Raw genomic sequence first — 16,955 nt, forward strand, 5'->3', positions numbered from 1 at the left:
ACACAGCTGTCAAGTCCTTGGGCAACTACATGATTCTGTGGGCACCTGCTCCTCAGAGCTAGATCCTTGCAGTCCTAACCCTTGGTCTCGGATCTGTGCAGGCTCAGGTTTTTCCCAGCAATACTCACTTGAATGCATTGAGGTCTCCTGCTTTATGTGGCTTTAGTTTTGACAGTGTTGATTAGTCATGTGCCCAAGTTGTCCAGGGATACAGAATTTCCTTGGCAAGTTGTTCTTGGGAGAGCTGAAGGATCTTCAGATTACATATAGATGATCAGGACCACTTAAAAACCATGCAGGGGAGAATATTGCCATGCCTTTTTTTTTTTTTTTTCCCTTAATATTCTTTCTACACTTTGTCTGGAGCTGTTAACCAGATGTGAAGAGCCAAGTTCTGAATTTGCATCTTTCATTTCTCAAGAGAGCGTTAGAACCATAAACCTGTGTGTTCTAGGCTGGTGGTCTCCGACTCCTTACTTACAAAGCTGTTTCACCTTCCTTTCAATACAGAAATATTCATAAGTTGAGCTGTGATCCTACAACTCAGTGGCTAGGGCATAAACCCAGGAGTAGTGAAGTTTGATTTCTTGTCCTTTTTCCAACTGTATGTTAAATATTAAAAATATATTTGCAGAATACATGTGGCCAAGCAATATTGAATTTCAAGAAAAAAATATTTATTATTAAAGTGTCCCTTGATTCTTTCAAATGCCTATAAAAATCACACCTACTAAAACCACTGCTCCTAAAGGGTATGTTGGACCTCACAGAAGTCCCACCAATTCCACTGCCCTTCCTTCCACTTAATTAGGTGATGGATCCCCAGGTGACCAAGTCTTCTTTCTTCTTACGCTCTGAAAAGAGTGAATGTGGGCAGGATTGTTCAGTCAGTCATGTGTGTGTAAGCTATTGATTTACAGAGTTGGAGAAAACGCTCAGACTCAGGTCTCTTTTTTTTTTTTTTCTAATCATTAGGCTCAGTCATTTTACTTGTTTGTACTGTCCGTTGTGTTTTGTATCAGCTGGCTTGCTCTTTGCTCAGCCTCTGTTCATCGTACTCACAGGTGTTTTAGTTTCAGATGTACTTTACTCAAAATGCACTCCCCAGGGTTGTGGGCTGGCTGTGAAAAGGGCAGTCCTGCTCTGGCCCCCTGCTTTCCCAAACACTGCATTCTGATCCCACCTTGTGCCGTCAACCACAGGGGGAGGTGGAAAATGACTTTTTTTTAAAAAAAAGTTTGTTTATTTTGGTGGTTTGGTTTTGCATCTAATCAGTGAGCTGGGCTAGCTCATGGTGCAGCTGCATGTTTACTAGATCTAACAGGAATGGTTGTTGGCAAGGGAGAGCCAAACTGCACCTCCGGTAGCAGCCAGCCCTTTAGGCGAGTTGAGGACAGGTAGGCACAGCCTCCATATGTGATGGGCAGAGCCTTAGAAGGGCAGCCTCCACTAGGAAGCCACGCTTTGGCTAGTTTAGGCCTGCTCTCTGCCTGTGAATCCTGCATGCTTTGGTTAATACCAGAAGTATCCTTTGACTGGTGGAAACATTTATTGAACTTGTTTGCTTGATTAAAATGCTGTTTATTTCATTTAGTGAATTTTGCATGATGCATATCCTGACCTATTGCTCTCCTCTTCAGACTCTTGTTTAATTTTATCAAAGAGCAACTTTATTTACTCTGAATTGCTATCTCCCAAGATACTTTAATTCTGGTAAATATTCTCTCTCTAATCTAAGTAGGACAACACCCAATCTCTGTCATCAGAGAACCTAAGATCTCCTCTCTCTAAAGAGAAGGGCAAAGCATGCTTTAAGTAGGACAGACTGAGTTTAGGTTAAGCCGTGTTGTCATTCTGGTTAGTAATGCTATTAAGGCTCCCTCAGAAAGATTGCTTATGCAAAGAAAAATTATGTTGATAGTGTTTTGTGGCCGGGATGAATCTTCAGACCTAAACTGAAGAGCCTCATGTAGGAAGAGGTTCAAATTCGGGGTTTGGTTTGAGCTCATCTGTGTTGCATCATATCTCTTGCTCATGTTAATACTTTGAACTGTGCAGAATTGATGAGATGACTTCTCTTAAGCTTAGCATGAGTGTTTGCCTGTCATCACAGCTGAAGTTTACATGAATTCAGTGCCAAAAAGAAATTATGTCAGCAATCTGATGCTTATCTTTCCTGTAAATTGTATCCTGGTGATTTTGTTTTGAAGATTTGTTTTTCAGTGATCTAATAGCCACACTTATACTGAAGAGAACAGATAATTAGGCCCCAAACGAAGGCCCTTGGTGTTTGGGGGCTTTGCGTGGTCATTGCAATGAGCTGTGGGTCCGGCCTGAAGAACAAGTTCTGGAGATGCTGCTTTGGCAATTAAACCAGCTTTGAAGTCCAAAAAAGCAATCTAGAAAGACCATGACCCAGTGGCCTCAAAATCTATTAGGCATTTAAATTAGTTTGGCACCTGTGCTTTGGATCCTGGAACCTGGATGTGGACTTGAACAGTGTGTGGTAGCCTGAGCAGGTGGGTGCCTGGCTACCTGCCCAGCTCTCCTGGGCACCGGGAAGGCAGAGGGTGGTGTGCTGAGCCCGTGCCCCCTGTGCCCTCATTGACAGAGCATGCTGGGGATATGTTAATGCACACATGTAATGCCTCGGCTTCGTCTGGTGTGGCAAGCTAGAAGCCTGCTTGGCCTTTGTGGGACAGTCTCCTCACCAGAGCTGTGGGAGGGTCCCTTCCACCTGCAGGAATCCAACCCCTCGCTCCCACAGAGCCCTTGTGCCTGTGGGCTCAGGGGGCTGGATGTGGCCCTTCCCACCCTGCTTATTGAAGCTGGGCCAGGGTGAACAGCGTGAGGTGGTTCATGTGGCTGGAAGGTGGCCCAACCCTTGACCAGGGGCTGGAGGGGGCAGATAAAGGGGAGCTAAGGGTGGGTTCTCTTTAGAAAATGCCGGCATCTGGTCTGCTGTGTGTGTACTTCTGATGAGGAAAGCACCTGCCATATAGAGAGGAGGGTTAGTCAGAACAAGGTTGAGAAGTAGCTTGAGCTATCAGTGATTCTGTGGTTAGCAGTGAACTGGTACAAAAACAAATAGTGTTTCCTATTTCTGAGGGATTCATGAATCATTGTTTAGTACTGATCTTCTAGGTGACAACAAAACATTCTCAAGATCAGCTCCGCAGTAGAGGAACTTTCAAAACCTTTTACTTCTGGGTTGGGTTTTTGGTTTGGGTGTTGGGTTTTTTTTTCCCAGTTTATTTTTACAAAATGGGATTGTTGGTCTATAGGTTGGAAACTCTGTCAGTCTTCTGTTCAGGTTCTCTCTCTGCTCAGCAATGACTGGAGTACCTAAAAAGTTTCCTTCATGAAACCTTGATTAAACTCAGAACATCTCCCTGAATCATCCTGGCTTTCATTCAGTTCAGTTGGTATGTGTACTTCGAGATCTAGTTTCACCAGCATGTGAAATCATGGGTCAAAAATATCTTGTGAAGAGTGTTGATTTAAACTCAACAGGATTAAAAAACCCCATACATTCATGTTGTGGGTATTGCTCACTTTGTTGTTAAGCAAATCTTCCCTGAGGGGAAAAAGGGAATGGTAAGTTCATGCTCCAATTTCTGCTCTCAGGACCTCTATCTTCTCAGAAGGGAGTAGAGCCCCACCACTGTGCCCCATAGTTGTAGCAGCATTTGGCCAATAATAATTGGGATGTTAAATGCTCCCATAAAATTAAGACAGTTCTGATTTCTGCTGTTTTCTCCCAATGTCTATGCAAAATCTGCCTGGGCAGCTGCCAAGTACTCCAGCCAGTACAGCTCTCTGAGAGGCTCTGTTGGGGCTGTTAAAAGTGCTAAAAGCAAAAAATAATAGTTGTACCTTATAAAGATGAGATCCTCCTGAACTTGTATTTTAAAGTGTGTTTAGACAGCTTCCTGAGCTCAGTGCATGTGCCCAGCAGAGCCATATTCCCAATCTGGTTTGGATTTGAATTAATTAAGATCAGTTCCCATTTCCTGTTCTAGAGTAATTAATTTAATCTCTTTTCATATGAGTCGTACTGCTGTCACCTATTTCCTTTCTTAATCTCAGCTACAGTCTTTTAGCCTTCCTTTTATACAATTTATGTATTTCCTTCCTCTCACTACAGTGCTGTAACTGGTTATAGAGTGACAGTGTGGAGCAGAACTGCTGAACTGCTTCCATCATCCTGTGGAAACTCCATAATTTAGAGGAGTTTTTGTTTTCATCATGAAACAAAATAATAATTACATGTAAAATAACTATTAAATAATTATTGTAAAATAACTAATAAAACCTGCTTCAACTAAAACAAAGCAGTAGATGTGTATGTGCATGTATAGATGTATATATAAAAAAACGAGTCCATCTTGACTCTTGTTATGTCAACAGGGTTTCCATCAAGTAGTTTTAATGGTAATGAAACTTATTTTTCCATGCAAAACTGTTTGGGTTTTCTTCTTTTTTTCCTATATACAGGAGGAGCTATTTTTCATTAGCTGTCTGGATATTATATGAGTATCCATGTGTTTAATGTGTGGCTCTGTATTCACGGCAGAGGCTGAGGAGTCCTGGATGCCATTCAGTGCTCTCTTTCAGTGTTTCATTGAGTTGGTTTCCAAGGGCCATCTTTTCAAAGCTAGACACATTTAGCCATGTTAGGGATTTCCACTGCACAGGCAGATGCTTTTGCCTAAAATACCTTCTTCTTGGCTGTCCTATTGAAAAATACATCCAGATGTTTTCAGTTCTCTTTGGTATCAGGGCTATAGAGAGATGGCTGACAGTTCTATTTTTGTGGCTTCCTGGCATTACTGCAGAAGGAGAAAAAAAATGGATTAAAATCTGATACAGAATATATAAAGAAAGTCTTAAGTTTTAAGTTAGATTATAAAGTAACCATCAGTGATTTTTTTCCTAATCTGCTTAGAGCAAAGGATTTATCTTATGTTGAATTCTTTCCATGTTCTCATCAAAAGCCAAGTTCTTTTCACAGATATTTCAGTCTCTTAAGTTTTCTTTACTGGTGTCCTGACTTCAACTTTTGCTTTGCTGTTTTCCATCTGAATCCAAAGTGATCTGCAGTCCAACATAATGGATTTATTCTTTTGTGTTTACTGCCCCAATACATACCATATTTTACATCCTTGTCCAAGTCAGTGAATTTATCTACACTTCACAGGAACATTGTTGTCAGTTCAGTATCTGGATGAATTGGTTACTTGCCTAATGCAGCATTAGGAGGAAACACTATCAACTTTTACAGCCTAGAGCATAGGGGATTCAGCGTATTAAAATCCCAAGTTTTACGCTTTATCATGGAATAGATTTATGATATTTCCTTCTTAATTCAAATATAAATCTCTCATGAGAAACATTGGCTCAGATTTATGGAAGTTGTTCTTTTGGCCCTTGTAAATGATATTATTAATCTTCTGTATACTGGGGCAGGCTTGGATTAAATCTGCATTTAAGGGCTGCAGGTGCAAGGCTATAATGCTGAGCTAGAGTCAGGGTGTCCCTGGGGGCCATGTCAGAAGGACGACTTTGGATCATGTACTTGTGCCAGGGCTTGTTCCCTTTCTCCAAGGGGTGCCTGGAAAGTAGAGGCAGTTGTTCCTGTAGCACAATAGCTCAAGCACACACACCTGCTCAGCTTTATTTTTCTTCAGGGAAGTAGGCAAGAGCAATTAGTTCTTTGTGACGTACTCTGTCTGGTGGTCTGTGCCTGGGCTATGTGTGCAGATGCACTGAAGGCCATTTGGCTTCTTCCAGTCTGGAGCCCTGGGAAGGAGCAGCTGCTGAGCTGAAGGGGACCAGAGCTAGATTGCACAAAGTGCCCTTTTTGTAGGGTTCAGCTCAGGGCCTGCACGAAGGAAGACATATATTAGATCATCTTTGTATGGGCAGAGAAGCTGGAGGGAGAAGGGAAAGTTGCAGTGGGACACAGCATGGTCTCTCACAACTGCATTTTAGAAGACATGGCTGCTCCAGGTAAAGCTTCTGTCCTGGTTCAGTTAGAGCTAGACCTCCTCAGCAGGAGAACATATGAAACACATCATGGGATCAGAGAGAGCTCTTCTTTTACTGCTATGACAACAGCTCAGCTAAGAATTGACTTCTGAGGTGGTTTTCTTTGCCTCAGGAGAAGCCTGCTAAAGCTGAATAAGTAATATTTTTGCACAATTGTCATTCCCCAACTGACAGTAGTGAAGTATTGCTGCTGATTACAAGAGGTTTAAACTTTATCTATCACTGTTATCTCTAGGTGAGGCAGCAAACAATATTTTACCTGAATGCTATGACAATCACCAAGAGGGACTGTGGAGATGCTCTCTGCGGGCTCCCATTCTCCTTTTTTCCTCCACTTGCTCAGAATGTAGTCAGGAGGATGCAGAGGCAACAGTGAACCACTAACCATTTTGGATCTCAATACAACCCTGTGGAAATGAGAGCAATCTTGCCCTTACAAGTATTAATGAAATATATTATCACCTTATATTATCCTTTGACATTGTTGAGTTTGAGGTGTGTAGTTCACTTCTGGTATCAGCCTGAATAAAAGTGATCAGAGAAGTGGGATAATGTTTTGAGAAGAACTGTACAAACCAGACATGAATGCTGTAAAACTTACAGGTTTAAACTTCTCTACATGGCTTGATTTGGCCTATTTAGCTTATTGAAGAGAAGTAGAAGGTTAGATCCTAACATTTTAAGATCTAAATGAATAAAAGATATACTACTGGTAATTTACACTGTTAATATAGCAAAGACTTAAAAACTGGGAAAAAAAAATTAAACTGGAAATAGAGTTAAAATATTAGCAGTAAAGGTGGTTAGCTATTGGAATATTTTCTGAAATAAAACCCCAATGTCTTCCTGCTTAAGTTGCTCAGTGTAGTGCAGGAGTAACTGGTTGAAATCCAGTGGTGTCAGTAACTGAGGAGGGTGGGAGAAAAGCACATAATGGGCCTTCTGGTCTTCAGAAGTAAGATTCTGCTTTAGCAGACTTGAGCAAGTGAATGAGATGAATTTGCAGGACGGGTCCGTGCGGGTTTGGACCAGTGGTCCATTCAGTTCCCTGTTTCTGGGATCAGCAAGAGGAACCTGTAAAGCTTCCCCTGATGGGCTGTTGTGCCATCATTTACCAGCACGGGAAGGTGCTTCCTGTGCCTCGGCAGTTAGTGGTTTGTTTGCATCATGGAGCATGACACTTCTCTCAGCAACTCTTTACCATCTATTTCTATTAGCAGATATAATTGTGTAACTACTTAATGCCAGTAGGCTCTTTGCCCCAGGAAAGCTGTGCATCATAAAATTCCCATCATCTAAAACAGGTTAATGATGCATAGTCCTTTTTTTAAATATGTAATTACACTTTTTCTTCATTTATTTGCTGCACTGGGAGAGCTTTGTATCCCTTCATTATGTTTCTGTCAAACTGTAAAGTGTCTCTCACAAGAATGCCTCTCTGGTTGTGTCCTTGAAAAGCCTTCTCATAGTGTCTTTTTCCTGTTGCGTTACTTCAGCATTTCCTTTGTGATCCACAGCTTTCAGGCACAGAAGAAAGGAAAGCTTCACATTTTCTTCAATTCCGTGGAAGGCAGAACTGGAATAATCTCTGTGTTTTCATGCTTTTCCCTGAGTTGTGGTTACAAGTAGTGAAAGAAGGTGTATGTACAGACACACCCCTAGTCACTGCAGATAGCGCTGTTGTGGGGTTCTCCTGAAACAAGCATAGATAGGAGCCTCTTATCATGTAGCAGGTAGGTGTGTGTTGGCAGGATCATTTTTGTTTCCTTTCCCCCCCCCCCCCCCCTTCTTCCTCCAGGCAATCTCTAGTACTGCCTAGGTTTATAGTGAATAGGAACAAAAGCTTGTGTCCTGTCTTTCCACATGCTGACATACTTGAAGTGCCTCTCTCTCTTGGATGTGTGGTACAAATCAGACCTGCCTACAGTCCCCCCCAAAAAGGGCTTTTTTTAAAACTGTGAGCTTTATGTCTTTGGCAAGTGTATGCCCATGCATAGTGTTATGTGTGTAGGTGGGTGCATGTGCTGTCCTTCCTGCTACAGTAACAAAGTACCTGGAGGAGGCAAATTTCTTGAAACCATTTAAACTGTTTCACTAGTGTTGACCAATTTTGAGATGCAGTGGTCACAAGCCAAAGCTCTTCAGATGAGGAGCTGTGCTCAGACCAGTGCACAGCTCCAAGATGCTCTCCCCCAGAAAATAAAACTGCAGAACAGCTGGCCATGGAAATTAAACCTTCTGCAGCATCTGTGCCGTCAAAAGAGCATCCATCTGACTTGCAGCAGAAGCAGCATTTTCTGTGCTGTGGTAAACATCTGGAGACCTGTGGTGGTATTGTTATGTTCTTTGAAGGATTTATATGACTGGGATTGACTGCGTCTCCAGGATCTGAAAGGCACAGAGGTAGCATAAACCTCTGGTTTGGTGTTTGGCTGAGGTGTGAACTGGCAAGCTTGAGCTCGCTTTTTCCACCGGCATGTCCTCTGATGTTGCAGAGTGTCGTGTCTCCACTGGGGCTACTGAAACTGTAGACAGTTATGTCATTCGAGGATCTGTCCCAAATGCTTAATAACAACCCATCATCCCTGTTTCCGGATATTTTCTTTTACACTTCCTGCTTTGTGAGGACTTACTGCTACTAGAAATTTTGCCATGATGTGTTTCTGGAACTCAGATCTGAGAATGCATTTTACACATTTATGGCTGGCAGTAAATATCATAATGTCTGAAACCTCTGGTTTAGCCAGCTTTCCCAGTTTGAGATCAGTTATTTCACCTTTGTGTCTACTGAATAGTTTTAAATATGTTACCTGTTCAAGTTCTGTGGATCAGTGTGTGCCTAAATCCAGTAAAATACGTTGGCAGCCTATAAACTTGTTGCAAAACACACCCTTTCATCATAGGGCAGCAAAGACCTGACATTTCTTTTCAGACTGCTTTCAGCTTTTAATATTTAATATTGTGATCATCCGTTTTCGATCATGTTCTTTTTATTTAATAAGCTGTTGAAAATATTTACTTTCTTCTCCAAACATCTCTGTCTTGTAACCATTCTGGAGGCATCTGGAACTGAAGCCTTTGATACTCTGTTTATCTGATTTTAGCTCATTCAAAATTTCTATCAGAGAAATCTGGAAATCATTAAGATAATTTATGTTCTCCATCTAAACCCATTAAAATAGTAGTGATTGTAATTCTCTAGGCTCTGTGTATGTGTGTGGTTGATTTTTAAACTTTGTTGTTTCCAGGATGTTCTAATAACCTTGGCACTCCTTCTGCCTTAGTGTGGAAGAACTATTGCTGAGTTACATTGGATTATCTTACTTTGGCTTGATACTGAGAAGAGAGAAATGAAAAAAAGGTTACTGAAATCAGTGGAAAACACCAAGAAAGAGAAGGAATTTGGAACATAGTGATAGGATCAGAGTTCAGTTCCCTCTTCTGCTGCAAGTGATTTGATTTCTCTATCTCAGTTTTTTGTCTGAAAATCAAGGATAATTCTCCTTTTCATCCTGTACTTTTCTCAGTCTAATATCTCCAGAATAGAGGATGTCTTTGATGTACGCATATTGCCCAACAAAAACTGACCCCAAAACTTAGGATTCCTTGACTCTGTCTCTAACTTTTGGTTACAATGGATGGCATTGCTGTACTTTTTGGAATTTGGTGGTGCACCTAAAAAATGTCTCTATGGTTCAGGTTTATTTGGTAAATTTATTCCCAGATGAATGCATGTTAGCACAACCTTTTAACAACTGTTAAATGATATACTGAGGTTTCTTGGGTAGCTGACACCAGCAAAAGGTTATGGCATGTGGGAGAAGTTTAACCTTTGATAGAAATGTCAACTTCTGTCAAGATCACGAAATACTTGTTTAATCTTCTACAAGATTTTTGTTCATTTTCAATTAATAATAAAATTGAATAATAATTCGAGTTAAATTACATGGAAAACAACCTTCTAAATTTCTCTCTGTCCCACATGGTTAAGACAAAAGTTTTGCATGCAGTGGAAGTTGTATAACTAATCGTAGGCAACTTGGGAAATACAGATGTGAGAAAGTAAATGAACCGGGAGCCAAGCCATCTAATTTACTTCCAGTATTGCTTTTCATAACTAAAACAAAAAACCAAATATATTTATCTCTGTAGCTTAGTTAAGTGAATTAAAACTTTAAAAAATAATTGAGACCATCCGTGTCGTGATTTTGCAAATAAAGCAAAGTACTCTAAGCAAAATGAGGGAGGACTGTAATGTAGATGATGTGTCCCTCAGCAAATGCTACCATTTTTTTTGTAATTTGGCTGTGGTATAAGTCTAGGAACACAAGCGCAAATTTTGTCATTGAAACCATTATATTTTTAACCTCAAAAGTGTAAACTGTTTGAGTCTCTTACTCTTGGAACTTTCTTTTCAAAATACTGTATTTAAGCTGAAACTGAATCGGAAACTCTTAAGTTATGCGTCTATGTACTTTGGCACTGACTACTGATATTACCTTGCCTACAAAACAGTAATCTGTAAATAGTGTACTCTTCCATACAGTAGGCAGTGATGAATTGTTTTGTATTTGTCTTCAGATAGAAAAAAAAAAAAAGTATGAATGTTTGCATATTGATAAATGAGAAAAAAAAAGATAATAGTCAAAGACTGTCATAGGTTAATTGATGTTACTGTGAAAAACATGGTCTTTTTTATAGATAGAAGTACAAAATATGTAGAATTGCATTATTGCTGTTATATTCTCAATACCCTTATGTAGCCTTTTCTTTCTAGGTAAGGCACTCAACCCTGTGATAGAAACAAGTGCTTGTGACAGACAATTTACATTAGTTTATTTGCTCACATTAATGTTCCAGCAAAACAATTCTGGTGAAAGAAATTACTACTGTGAACTGAATTTTCTCTGATGCAGAAAAACTAATTTTTCCACTTTATGTAGCTGGAAAGCAGGGCAGTTACTGACATTTTGGTTTCTCCACCATCAGTAGCGAATAAATTCAATCTGGACATTTTGAGATAAAAGACTGTTTTCCCTGTGCAAACTGCCACTGAGGCTTAGATACCATTGTTGCAAAGCTTAGAGCAAACAAAGCAGCTGTTTCAGCCCACTTTAAACATGGTGAACAAGAGTAAAGCATATTAACTCCAGCTGTGTACTGATAACAGCTGGGAAGGAAAATCACTTCAAGAGAACCTTAAAGTAAACTTTGAATTCTAGCAGGCTTAGCTGTCATGAGTGCGCCTTCAAGGGAGAAGCAGCAGTGAAAATTTGATTCTTAGAAACATGGAGAATTTAATGAGAAATTCCTGTGCCTCTTTTGGTGCTTATGTAAAGATGCAGAGCATGTTCTGGAGTCAGTGGCACTGCCTCTGAAGATTCTCCATGCAGATTTCATACTGTACTTACACTCAGGGACAATTTTATGATCAGGACAAGTACTGAGTGATGGGTTCTGTGCAGAGTAATGGTGTCCCTTTTAAAGCAGGCATTTGCACCCCTGGCTGTCTGGTTAGAGACTATACTGTAATCTCTTCAGTAGTATACTGTTTTCCAGATTAATGTGTACCAGTATTCAGCCTACTTCTGAGGTTTCTATGTTCAGGTCACTTAGGTTTTGTTAATTTTGGTCTGTTGGCACAAAGAGCAGTATAAAACTAGAGGCAATAATTAATGTCACTTGGTGGTAAAACCAGCAAAAATTATTCAGAGAAATTGTATTAAACCAAATATTCCTTAGGTCATTGTTGCAGTGGAATTATGGTTTACTTAGGTTTAGGTCTAATGGGAATATATTTTAAGAATTTCCTTCTAATCAGTACTTTGTTACAGTGCATGATTAAGAATAATTCTAGAACAGTTATGTAGTTGTAATAATAAACCTTCATTGTATTTCACACTAGTATTTTAGAGATAACAAGTTAATTGAAGGCTTCCTCATGAAGCCACGTGCTCTCAGTGATTCTGCAAAACCTGTAAGTTAAAACATAAATAGCAACGCTGAGGTACTGTAGAGCGCAAAAGAGCAGGTCAGTAAATATATGCTGTGTTTGGTCAGTATTTGCAAATTGATATGTCTATTGATAACTTCCAGTTGCACCCTACCCATGGAAATAAATAACATTAAGGTAAGAAAGCACGTCTGCTAAGTTAGATGACGTGTCCGTAGCTTAATAGTTAGATGCCGATCTTAATTGGCTTTTAATGAAGGAAAAGTTTTGGGGACATTAAAGTTGTTTCCACAGTATTTGTGGTTCACATACAAAGAAAGTGACGTCACTGTTCAAGCTGCATGTGGGAATGGGTTCCGTGCTGGAGTGCAGAAGCTGTCAGCAATTTCTTCCGATTGAAATAACTGAGCAAATGTGTCCATTTTTGTGTAATTGTCATTTCTCTGTGCTTTCTCCCTTTTGCTTACTTGTTGTCTTCCCCATGTTCACATTATGTTTGGTGTCTTCTAACCCCCATGGAGTTGGACTCATGTCTTGGGTATGTTCTGCAAAGAACCTTGTGTACTTTAGGTAGATGTAAAAGGACTAGACTTAGACAGCTAAGTTTTGGATGGAAGGGAATGCAGCTGTCTGTGTCGTTCTGAAAAGAGAACATAAGGATATGAATAAAGACATTTAAATGAGGCCAGTTAGTATTGTCATAAAGTTCTTTTAATGTTAACCAGCTGTTACAGACTTGTTCTCATTCTTTAGTAGATTACATGCCTCTTATTTTGCTGGAAGTCAACGCACTCTATTTCTGTATGCATAGCAGACAATTATATAATAAAACAAGTCTTAGTTTCATGTGTATACAATTATGAGAAAGCAGTAGTTCCTCAAAGAAGGCAATTCTGGCATCATTCACAGAGTGTTTTCAAATGTAAAGTATGGAGTATGTTGAGTGAAAAATGTAAACGTGTATGGATGTATGTGAAAATATTACATGAGTGAAAAGAGGATAGGAGAAACATGAACAAGGGAAATAAAATAGAAACCATATCTTGCAAATGACTTGACAAGTGGTTTTTCAAAACAGCTGTGAAGCTGAGTAAACTCCAAAGCCTGATGGCATACAAAAATATAAGGAGAATTTTAGTATTCCTGAAAGGCAGGGATCTGTCTGGGTGGGTCACTGAAACTACTTGAATGCCGTACATTGAAATTATTTTTTCTTGTGCTTTTAAATAAAAAACAATTTGTATCAGTGAGAGAAAGCTGATGGCTGTGATCCTTTTATGACTGAAGTAACTTTCTCACTGGCCCTGGGACTGTGTCCAGTAAGCAATCACTTATTAAATAACTGATAATGTTGCATTTTGATTTTAGTTATTCCCATCACTACGGTTTGTTTTATTGTGTTTTTCAGGTTTGATAACTACACTGAATCTTTGACTGTAGACTCCTCTAAACTGCAACACTGAAAACAATGGCAACAGAATGTATAAAAAACTGCTGTAAATGGTGTCTCTGCATGGAAAAAGAAAAAAATTATTGTGAGTTCTGACATGACGTTGACTAAGGGTTTTGCTGTTCTGGCTTCATTAATGATGAGACTTCCTATTAATAAAATGATTGTGTCACCCCTGATAAATGAATTGTTTTACAAATCCAAAATTATTTCCATAACTCTACTTGGAGATTGAACACATGCTTGCTAGTGTTATGAATTGGAACTGAAAAATAACACTTGTCTCTAGTCTGCTCCTTGCATTCTAGAATGCTGTCAAAAAAGCCAGCTTTTTTATCCAAGGTTTTGTGAAGGTCTTGTGTCTTTCAAAGTCTGGGAGTGAACACTTTATTTTTAACTCCCTTCCTATTTGCTGCTAGAATTTTCTTTGGTATCTTAGTTGTTTGAAGAACTCTTCTATGATACAAGTGTATCTCTTGTAAATAATCATTTAAGAGCAAGGTAGCTATAAATATAGAAGTTTGGGTAACAAAGTTTTTGGATCAGTACAGGTGTGTACTGATGAGTACAGGTGTGTACATCACGAGAATGAATATCTTTACCAGGTTCTAGTCCTGAATGCTGGTAAAACTGAATACTAGCAGCCGTTAAGTAATGTATCAAGAACAGATCCTACTAAATAAAAGAGATCTGTTCATAGTATTGTTCAAAACTTAATGCACATGTGGGCTGTCTGTGTTTCTTGCTCTTTATTTTTAGCAGTTTCCATGGAGCAGGATTCTGAAGCAGTAGCTGCAAGCAAGCCAACTATTGTAGAGAAGCCTCCATTGTCTTCTGTGTCAGTGAAGCGTCAAGTTGGCTGCTCAGAGGATTATCTGCTTTCTAAACTGCCTCTGGATGGTCAGGAGGTACCATTTGTGGTCCCTCCATTCAAACTGGCTTATGTACAGCCGAAGAACCTTCCTAGTATCTCACATGCTGGAGGGATTCAAGGTAAAGTATAAACAGCGTTAGCTTCTGCTACTTCTTGAAAGTTGTCAATATTTCTACTGAAAACATATGTTTGCAGAACTCTAGAATACTGGTCTTGTTTCTTACCTCTCTGGACACTCAGAGAGGTTTTGAGAAGGATGTCATCCCAATATGAATCTCTGTGATATTGCATTGAATAAAACAGAGGGTTGCACACTGCAATCATACTGAAAGTAATGGAAAACACATAAAGGAAACAGATGCTTTACTAAAGAATTTATTGGAGGCAAGGAAAGACCTAACACATCTTCAGCATCCAGATCACTCAAGTAAAGAAGGAGGGTGGTCTGGCTTTCATGTTTAATGTACTGATATGTTTTAACATACTAATATTCCTATTAAAATTTCACCAGTAAATAGCATGTGCTACTACATGGTGGAACTTTTTGCCCCTATTTCCTCCTCTTTTTGCTGCTCTTCGGGAGACCAGAGGTCACAGATCTCAGTGGTGTAAGGTTGCCCATGATGCTATGATTCTTTGCTTCACAACAGTCTTGTGCTTCAACTTCTGTCAGTCTGATGCTCAAACTGCCAAAATGATGTACATATTGCACACAGGCACAGTGGCATTTTAAAGGAATAGGAGCCTGGCCCAGTAACATGAGTTACAGGACATATGCTGTCGCTAGGCTCTTGGTCCTGTCAGGAGATGCCGAGAATTAGGTAAGGGAGAAGTTTGGCACAGGGGCATACCTGAATGGTTGTTTTCTCTAGAATTGCTTTGCCTCGGTGGCATAATATGCTGGTAGTATGCATTTAGTCCCATGTGATTGTATTTCTTTTCTGAGGGTAGAAACCTAATAACTGAAAAAGGTCAACTGCATGTTACATAATAACTAATGCAGTACTATCTTAACTTTTTTGTGTTTGTGTGGTTTTACTCCCACCCTTCTCTCTTCTCCCTTGCTGTTGCTTCTTTTTTCCTCCTGCATGCCTATTATCAGACTTCCTCCTCACCCTCACCCACCCCTTCTGGTAACACTGGCACCAAAGCCAAGCTAATCAGCCTAGCAGAGCTTTTCAGTATAGATTGGCCATTCTGTGCCTGGTCTTTTTAGTGGGTTTTTTTTGTGGTGTCTGCCTCACCAGATATGGACAGGCAACCTAATAGCTGGAGGTAGAACATGTGAGGCCCTCCTCATCTCTGAGACTGATCTCCTTCAGCCTTCCCACTTGCCTGCTAGTTCTTTTAAGTCTGTATTTGGACAAGGTGTGGAAGTGCAGGGCATGTTCCTGGTAATCCCCTTTCTTACTGGTTCTTGGTTCAGACTCTGCCTTACTTTATCCTACCTCATCCTCAAGATACTGTACAGAGAAGTCCATCAGGGACTCTGAGGTATGTGAGTTCTCCAGAGAGAAGGAAGATTTGTCTAACAACCTTTAGATAAATGTTTTCTTTGTTCATGCTGTTCTACACAATCTTACCAGTCAGTGACTTATAAACCGGTGACTTGTATTCATTGGGAATTCTGCATCATCATCATCATCATAATTTCTGAAAGACCTGGTGAGCAGAGTGGTCCTTAGGCTATGAAGCTGGTAGATCTTCTAGCACAATGACCTGACTCTTCATAATTGTCTCTCTTGAGCAAATATTTTAAATTCTTGAACAAATATTTGTAAAGTGGCTCTTATGTCAAGTAGACAACTTCCATTTCTCCTCCCAAATATAAATACAACTTTTTAAGCCTCATTAAAGTTGTGTTTAAAAATGCAAAGTTTACTTTTTCAGGAGACTTACTAAATGCAGTGAAGTGTTCTGTCATTCCTTCTTCACATTAGCCAAAGCACCAGCATATTCAAAAAATGTATTTAGAGTATTTTCTTAGACTGTTGTTAAATATCTGTAGAAGTCCAGGTTCTGCTCTCAGCTCCACTCCATTTTCCTTCAGTGAGACAGGACATACTCAGCGTTAGTTCTTGGCATCCCTTCTGAAAGCAATTAAGTTCTGGCAGCCTTTCTCTTCAGTACTCACTGCAGTGTGTCTCATGCTCTCACAGAAGTAAGCTAGCAGGAAGAAGTGTGCTCCTGGTCTGGAACACTGGCTTTTCCGTCATCTGTTGTGTAGCAATTCTTTATGGCCTCCTAGTATTCATCCCAATTTACGTCATGCTGAAGCCCATTATACTTGAATTCTTGCTTTATCATCTCATGTTCTATCTCACTGTTTTAGTTATTCTTTTTTACTTACTCTACTAACACCTGCAGGAAAGGATTTTACTGCAATTATAGTTTGCCTCTTATGCTGCAACATATTTGCAGACTTGAAGGCACTTTATATTGGGGTAAAGATCTTTTTATCCAATAGGTTGAAGTCTAGGGAGGGGGGAAGTGATGGAAGCAAATGTCAGACTTCGGCAGAGTCCAAGTCACCTATCCCCATTCTCTACTGTACTGTTATATGTGGCTTATTTTTGCTTTAGACAGACAAAATGAAGCACTACAGCCATGTTCTTTACTGTTACGGT

The 16,955-nt window shown here is 39.9% G+C and overlaps 1 protein-coding gene across 3 annotated transcripts in view; it reads left to right on the top strand.

Moving 5' to 3' along the window:
• Window positions 1-375: 375 nt before the first annotated feature.
• TC2N (tandem C2 domains, nuclear) overlaps window positions 376-16,955 on the top strand; it is a 31,261-nt gene continuing 14,681 nt past the window's right edge. Inside the window, exons 1-3 of one of the 3 annotated variants that reach the window (XM_026850021.1) lie at window positions 376-523; window positions 13,413-13,539; window positions 14,214-14,447. In XM_026850021.1, coding sequence (XP_026705822.1) covers window positions 13,473-13,539; window positions 14,214-14,447 — 301 coding nt within the window. In that variant the 5' untranslated portion in view covers window positions 376-523; window positions 13,413-13,472. Of the gene's footprint in view, window positions 524-7,710; window positions 7,789-13,412; window positions 13,540-14,213; window positions 14,448-16,955 lie in introns of those variants that run through there. The other 2 variants (XM_026850023.1, XM_026850022.1) reach the window with 2 other exon arrangements.

This window comes from Athene cunicularia (genome assembly GCF_003259725.1).
Source record: "Athene cunicularia isolate RWA chromosome 5 unlocalized genomic scaffold, athCun1 chr5_part1, whole genome shotgun sequence".
NCBI classification, from domain to species: Eukaryota; Metazoa; Chordata; class Aves; order Strigiformes; family Strigidae; genus Athene; species Athene cunicularia.